At 42.2% G+C, this 8,288-nt stretch overlaps 1 protein-coding gene across 1 annotated transcript in view; it reads left to right on the top strand.

Annotated features, from left to right (window-relative positions):
- The window catches only part of LOC109910686 (dynein axonemal heavy chain 9-like), a 419,178-nt gene that overhangs the window by 116,080 nt on the left and 294,810 nt on the right, over positions 1–8,288 (top strand). Inside the window, exon 28 of the mRNA XM_048611128.1 lies at positions 235–339. Coding sequence (XP_048467085.1) covers positions 235–339 — 105 coding nt within the window. The remainder of the gene's footprint in view (positions 1–234; positions 340–8,288) is intronic.

Below are 8,288 nucleotides of genomic sequence, written 5' to 3'. Positions count from 1 at the left end.
TCTTTTGTCACAGCCCCACCCCCCCTCTCTGTAGTTATTTCAGCTTGTTATCTCAAACTTCTAAGCATCCTCAATTCATCTTGCCACAGTCGAAGATTTGTTGATATACACTAAATCTTCTGCTCTGCACCCTGTTTAAAACTGTTCAGTTAAGTTTATTTTGCCTCCCCTTGTTACTAAGAGCAAAATGTATCCCTTTGCAATATTACCTCTTGCTTTTTTTTTCCCCTACAGTCCTGCGGTAATATTTACAAAGGCCTGGCGCAGACTGGTGCCTGGGGCTGCTTTGATGAGTTCAACAGGATCTGCGTTGAGGTGCTGTCTGTGGTAGCTGTGCAGGTGAGTCAAGGCTCTTTGTTATGTGGAATTGTTGAATTATACAGCAAAGAAAGAGGTTATTCAGTCCGTTGTGACTCTGAGCACTTTGAAAGATCCAGCCAGTTGGTCACACACTTCTGTCTTTTGTCACAGCCCCACCCCCCCTCTCTGTAGTTATTTCAGAGCTCCCTTCCCCCTCCCCCATTTCTGAAGAACGGTCCTGACCCGAAACATCAGCTTTCCTGTTCCTCTGATGCTGCCGTGTCCCTCCAGCTCCACACTGTGTTACCTCTGACTCCAGCATCGGCAGTTCTTACTATCCCTGTCCTCTGTCCACTTGCCACTTTGAGTATCCAGTCCTGAAGAAGGGTAATACCCACAACGTTGACTTCTCCTCCTCCAGATGCTGCCTGGCTTGCTGTTTTTCCAGCCTTCTGTTTGTCTACCTTAGTTTTTGTCTACCTGCAGTTTTTTTGAAACTCTAAATTGAGTTTTTATCCGGTTCCTTTTCAAAAGTTAGGATTGAATTTGCTGCCACTGCTCTTCAGATAGAATGTTGTAGTCCAGATCGTAGCCCTCTGTCTCCCTGGTCCTTTCATCCATTTGATCTCACCGTCATGGTGTGCAGCAGTCAAGGACGCCAGCTATGATTGATTTATTTCAAGGTGATATCGCATATTGCAATTGGGAAATAATGCTACAATGTATGAAATGCTTCCCATTCACTCTGTTAGTGACCGAGCCTGTGCAGAACCTGGACTGAATGCATGCTTGCAAGTTATTGCATTGCTGCTCATTGGGACTTAGTGCCCAGTAAGATTGAGTTAAAAAACAATGTCAATATGATCCAGTGTGCAGTGATCATATTTCCACTGTCCTTAGTTAATATTTGATTATGCCTTGCGAGTCTAATTTTGAAATCTGACACATTGATAATAGTGAAACGCCAGGCTACTTCTATGAAGGTCAATTTTTGCTAGTTTTAATTTTATTCATGGGAGAAATAGAAAGACGTATTTCTTTAATTCTTGCCTGAGGGGGCCTATGAAGCAGAATGTACAGAGATTTTCTATTTCACCTAATGTGGTTAGGTGTGCTGTCATTAATCTGCCTCAGTCTAAATGCCTTAATCTTTTGATGTAATGTGCCTGGGTCTAATCTGGACAAATTAATTGTGTACCTGCAGGTCATAATTGATGTGGTTTTGCCTCCAGCCTGGTATTATACTCAATGTGTCAAAGAATAAGTTATCCCTTACAACATAAGAAATCGGGTGTGGATATTGTGACATTTATTACAGCCAGCAATTATGTATTGACATTGTGCTCACAGGCGTGTATGTGTCTGGGTGAACACTAAACTATTAGATGACAAGGAGTTGCATTGAGCAGCATGTATAGAATGATCTCATTAAGAAGGAATATAATAACTTTATTCCTTCATATCCCATGCTATAATAGTGATGATAGCATGAGTATACTCTTAAAAGTATACTGACACATGAATCCTGCAATATTGCACAACAATAAGCACATTTTCTGTCTACAAGGAACCTTGATTTTAAATCTCTTTGCCCCAAGCAGTTGGTGCATGGGAGAGGATTAAGTTGGAGTTGAGATCGCGTGATGACCTGATAGTTGCCAGGCTGGACATGTACACACCTTATCTGAGCAACCTGAAGATGGCCAAGGCTCCCACAACAGACTAATGATGACCTAAAGCATCATTGAAGTGATTTTTTTTTAAGACAATTCGGACATCGAGGGTTATCCTAATGTCAAATGTACCCTAATTATTTGACAATAGATGCTGATTGGCCTGAAGTGCCACATTTAGCTCCTACAGCTTTCCTGTAGCAATGGTGCCATCAAAGGAAGCTGTCTAGCTTGTTTTAAATGAACTGCCTTTGTTACAATCAACCTGGCCTCAGATTTCAGGACCCTACCTCTCCCAGAGAATTGTTACACAATAAGTTACACAAGTTGTTTTGAATATCCCAATACTCTCAAGAGCCAATGAAAAGGTGAGCTGTTGTATAATGTATCTAATTATGGGAGTCAGGTGTCTGTAGCTCTGAATCTCACTTCCTTTAAGCTAGGCTTAACTGTTGTGAGAATCAGAAAAATTAAATTTGGGTTTGGCTTTCATTTTATGAACTTTATAACTTACTTATTCTAACCAAAGTATATTGGTGTGCAAACAGTAGGTAGAATCTGCTGACTCCCAATGGATTTTTATAACTCCTGCCTCAACTTACAGCCAAACTTTGTCTCCCACTCTTTTCCCTCACAGCTACCATGGCAACTCTAGCAGTATCCACCATTGGGCAGACCTCAGGATCCAATTGATGAATTCAATATTTAAGGAAAAAAATTCTCATTGACAAAATATCCATCCTCTATATTTATCTCCTTTTAATTCCTTTCAAAATGAGCATTGGAATTTATAGTCCCACTTCAAAGAGTTGCAATGTCTAGTGGTCATAAAATCAAACTATGAAGGGACACACCCCATATTGTGATAATGGACCATTATGAAATCTGTCATGCAGTGTTAATCCTATAAAAATGCCCCACAGGGTAATGCCGGCAGATACAGTGAAGTAGAAGACACTGATGATTCTTTAAATATACAGTCAGTTTTATTTTCAAAATTTAAAGAGCAGGAATTTTAAATGCTTGACAGCTTGATTACTGCCTTTTGACAGCTTTCGTGACAGTTCCCTTGACAGCTCAAATGAACTTGCCATTTCCAATGAATTTATGCACTTTTGCACATCTGCTTCTAACAACATCAAAGAACACCTTGCCTTTGTCCCACAAAGGTAACTTGGGACCATAGCCAAAAGTCTAGCCTGCCTCTCCATAAGAGTGCCCTACCTCTGTCAGAAAATTCCTGCAATCTTGAACTAAATTATGCAAGTTGTGTTTTGCATGTCCCAGTGGAGAAAATCAGATTAGCCTGATGCAGCTGCACTTTAACATGGGCAATGCATTGGGAACTATTGATGTGCAAATTAGAACCAGCTCCTGCCCCCACACTCAAGGAAATGGCAGCTGTCATGTTAGGGGATGGGGTTTCAAAAATAGCAGGCAGATGCTCAATTTTGGAAATATCGAGAGGTTCTCCATCTATGTGAAAATTCGGGCCCTAATATCTGCTGTCTGAGTTCCTTCAAACCTGAAGTGATCTAGTTTCGACCAGGAGATCCACCTTTCTGGTGTAACTAGGAGAGTCTTGACGACTAAACAACATACAACTGCAACTATTTACAGATTACATGGATATGACCTACATTACTCCTGAGATTATTTGGAGCATACTCGCCCCAGATCTGTCCTCTACAAAGCTGCTACTTAATCAGACAACCTTTCCATGGCATCATCACAGTGGGCAGTGTTTACTGCCTTCAGTCAAGTATTAACCCTTTCAGACCCATGTACAGAAATGTCTGTTTTAGGTTATGCTCTGGACGAATGAAAAATGGCTTTACGTAGTATTTTAGACTTTCGTAAGTGCAATGTCTGCATATTGCAAAAACATTGCTCTCCAAAATGTTTTTCTTTTGTGTTCGTTTGATGTTTGCAAACTGGGTAGAAGGAGTATCGACAAGTAGTTCCGTGTGCATACACAGGATGATTTTCTCTGCTTAACATTTCCTCTGAAATTGTAAAAACTGATGAACATTTTCATAAGCATTGGCATTATTGATAGTGAGGCCAGTTCCTCAGTTAGAGGCTGCACCAATGATGTTACCCAGCAGGGTAATGAAACGTCTGCGAACTGCAGAGAGTCTGTGAGGAAGGACAGACAGTTGATAGGGCAAAGTTGCAGTCATTGCGACGGGTTGAAGTGTGTCTATTTTAATGCAAGAAGTGTCTGGAATAAGGGTGACAAACTTAGAGCATGGATCAGTACTTGGGCTACGATGTTGTGGCCATTATGGAGACTCGGATGACACAGGGACAGGAATGGTTGTTGGATGTTGCAGGGTTTAGATGTATTGAAAGAAATAGTGAGGGAGGTAAAAGAGGTGGGGGAGTGGCATTGCTAATCAGGGATGGTATCACAGTTGCAGAAAGGGAGGTCGTCGAGGAGAATTTGTCTACTGAGTCAGTATGGGTGGAAGTCAGAAACCGGAAAGGAGCAGTCACTTTATTGGGAGTTTTCTATAGATCCCCCCCAGTAGCAACAGAGACACTGAGGAACAGATTGGGAGACAGATTTTGGAAAGGTGTAGAAGTAATAGGGTTGTTGTGATGGGTGACTTCAACTTCCCTAATATCGACTGGAACCTCCTAAGTGCAAATAGTTTGGATGGAGCAGATTTTGTCAAGTGTGTCCAGGAAGGATTTCTGACTCAATATGTAGACAGGCTGACTAGAGGGGAGGCCATATTGGATTTAGTGCTTGGCAACGAACCGGGCCACGTGTCAGCTCTCTCAGTGGGAGAGCATTTCGGTGATAATGATCACAACTCCCTGACCTTTATGATCATCATGGAGAGGGATAGGATCAGACGGTATGGGAAGCTATTTAATTGGGGGAGGGGGAATTACAATGCTATTAGGCAAGAACTGCGGAGCATAAATTGGGATCAGGTGTTCTCGGGGAAATGCACGACAGAAATGTGGAGGTTGTTTAGGGAGCACTTGCTACAAGTACTGGATAGGTTTGTCCCTCTGAGGCAAGGAAGGGATGGTAAGGTGACAAGACATGTGGAACATCAAGTCAAGAGGGTGAAAGAAACTTAAATAAGATTGAGGAAGCAAGGATTGGACAGGGCTCTAGAGGGCTACAAGGTAGCCAGGAAAGAACTGAAGAATGGACTTAAGACAGCTAGAAGGGAGTATGAAAAAGCCTTGGTGGGTAGGATTAAGGAAAACCCCAAGGCATTCTACACTTAGGTGAGGAACAAGAGGATGGCCAGAGTGAGGGTAGGGCCAATCAGGGATAGTGGAGGGAACTTTTGCGTGGAGTCAGAGGAGGTAGGGGAGGTCCTTAATGAATATTTTACTTCAGTATTCACCAGTGAGAGGGACCTTGACATTTGTGAGGACAGCATGAAATAGGCTGATATGCTCGAACAGATGGATGTTAGGAAGGAGGATGTGCTAGAAATTTTGAAAAACATGAGGATAGATAAGTCCCCTGGGCCAGATGGGATATACCCAAGGTTTCTACGGGAAGCGAAGGAAGAGATTGCTGCGTCTTTGGTGATGATCTTTGCATCCTCACTGTTCACTGGAGTGGTACCAGAAGATTGGAGGGTGGCAAATGTCATTCCCTTGTTCAAGAAAGGGAATAGGGATAATCCTGGAAATTACAGACCAGTCAATCTTTCTTCTGTGGTGGGCAAATTATTGGAGAGGATTCTGAGAGATAGTATTTATGGTTATTTGGAAAAGCACAGTTTGATGATAAATCGTCAGCATGGCTTTGTGAGGGGCGGGTCATGCCTCACAAGCCTTATTGAATTCTTTGAGGATGTGACAAAACACATTGATGAAGATAGAGCAGTGGATGTGGTGTGTATGGATTTTAGCAAGGCATTCAATAAGGTTCCCCATGGTCGGCTCATTCAGAAAGTAAGGAGGCATGGGATTCAGGGAAATTTGGCTGTCTGGATACAAAACTGGCTGTCCAATAGAAGACAGAGGGTGGATGTTGATGGAAAGTATTCAGCCTGGAGCTCGGTGACCAGTGGTGTTCCGCAGGGATCTGTTCTGGGACATCTGCTCTTTGTGATCTTTATAAATGACTTGGATGAAGAAGTGGAAGGGTGGGTTAGTAAGTTTGCCGATGACACGAAGGTTGGTGGAGTTGTGGACAGCGTGGAGGGCTGTTGTAGGTTGCAATGGGACATTGACAGGATGCAGAGCTGGGCAAAGTAGTGGCAGATTGAATTCAACCCAGAAAAGTGTGAAGTGATTCATTTTGGAAGGTCGAGTTTGAATGCAGAATACAGGGTTAATGGCAGGATTCTCGGCAGTGTGGAGGAACAGCGGGATCTTGGGGTCCACGTCCATAAATCCCTCAAAATTGCTACCCAAGTTGATAGGGTTCTAAAGAAGGCCTACAGTGTGTTGGCTTTCATTGGCAGGGGAATTGAGTTTAAGAGCCGTGAGGTTACGCAGCAGCTCTATAAAACCCTGGTTAGACCACACTTGGAATATTGTGTTCAGTTCTGGTCGCCTCATTATAGGAGAGATGTGGAAGCTTTAGAGAGGGTCCAGAAGAGATTTACCAGGATGCTGCCTGGACTTGAGGGCAGGTCTTATGAAGAAAGGTTGAGGGAGCTAGGGCTTTTTTGATTGGAGCGAAGAAGGATGAGAGGTGACTTGATAGAGGTATAGAAGATGATAAGAGGCATAGATAGAGTGGATAGCTAGAGACTTTTTCCCAGGACGGAAATGACTATTATGAGGGGTCATAATTTTAAGGTAATTGGAGGAAAGTATCGGGGAGATGTCAGAGGTAGATTCTTTACGCAGAGAGTGGTGGGTATGTGGAATGCGCTGCCAGCAGTGGTAGTGGAGTCAGATACATTTAAGGACATTTGAGTGACTCTTGGATAGGTACATGGATGATAGTAAAATGTAGGGTGTACAGGGTAGTTTGATCTTAGAGTGGGATAGTAGGTCGACACACCATCGTGGGCTGAAGGGCCTGTACTGTGCTGTACTGTTCTATGTTCTAATGAACCAACCACAGCATCCACAACCTGAGCTATAAATCTACTCCAGATCCTCTGTTGGATCCCAGCCCCATTTTGTTGCAAGTAGAGATTTGAGATGTAATTGTACCACTTTATCCTTGAAGATTAGATTCCACTCGATCATTGGCAGACTTTCACTTCCAATGGGGCAATGAGAATTTCTTTGCTTGGGGGGTTGTTGATAGATGTTGAAATTGTTGGGAAAATTCTCCGATTAGAGTTTTCATCCAGACTAAGATTGAGCACAAAACTATGAAAAGGTCGTGTTTGTTATCAAATGATTGAATTAAATTGTTAAAATAGAAGTCTGCTTATCATAGTTGGAAATATCACCAAAAGGCCTCCTCACGTAGAAAGGGTTCTAATCCATTTTTGTGTAAGCATGTCCTGGAGCTTTTAAAAGTCAATTTTGATGAGTCATAACTTTTGAAAGAATCAATATCTCATTTGTTACTATTTGGAGACAGTAAAAGACAAGACAGCAGGTTTCTTACTGAAGGAGGCTGGAATAGACTGAATAACATCAAGAACAATGCCATCGCTGATTTCCTGGGTCTTGCATTTGTTTATTATTAGCAGCTAGTAACTGGAGATCTATTAGTTTTCAAGTCCGAACTTGCTTTTCCAGAAGTTGGCATCAATGTAACTATGACAACCTTCACCTCGGTCATGAATTCTTTATGCTGCTTAAATTTCTTCGAGCTTCCTTCTTCAGTGAATGAGTCCATTTCTTTCTAGTCAGTCAGTGTTCTAATGTAGACAGCATACTCACACTTTGAAGGATTTGGAAATGTGCCTAATACTGGCAGAATAGAGATACTGCAACTAAAATCTGTACTTGGTAATGGTGGAATAGGGATTCTTGGCTTTAAATTTGCACACAGCACTAGTGGCATAAAACCCTTGATAAAAAGGAAGAAATATTGGAGGCAATGGTTAAACTGTTTCAATCTTCATTGGAAACAGGAATAATGGCAGATAACTGGAGGTTTTGTTAATGCCTTGCAGCTATTCAGGAAAACAGAGAAGAAATGTTAGATAACAAGGTGCAGAGCTGGATGAACACAGCAGGCCAAGCAGCATCAGAGGAGCAGGAAGGCTGACGTTTCGGGCCTATTGGAAACTAGTATTATAGGCAAAATAAACTTTGATTTGAAATGTGTGGGATATTTAAGGACAGCACATTTTTTTTTAAAAGGAAAATTGTGTCTCACTGTTGATTGTCCTTTTCTATGGAAACAGAGATGGTCGG

The sequence above is a fragment of the Rhincodon typus genome, chromosome 23 (genome assembly GCF_021869965.1).
Source record: "Rhincodon typus isolate 14 chromosome 23, sRhiTyp1.1, whole genome shotgun sequence".
Classification (NCBI taxonomy): domain Eukaryota; kingdom Metazoa; phylum Chordata; class Chondrichthyes; order Orectolobiformes; family Rhincodontidae; genus Rhincodon; species Rhincodon typus.
Note: the sequence above shows the minus strand (reverse complement) of the source record. Positions and strands in the feature narration are given on the sequence as shown.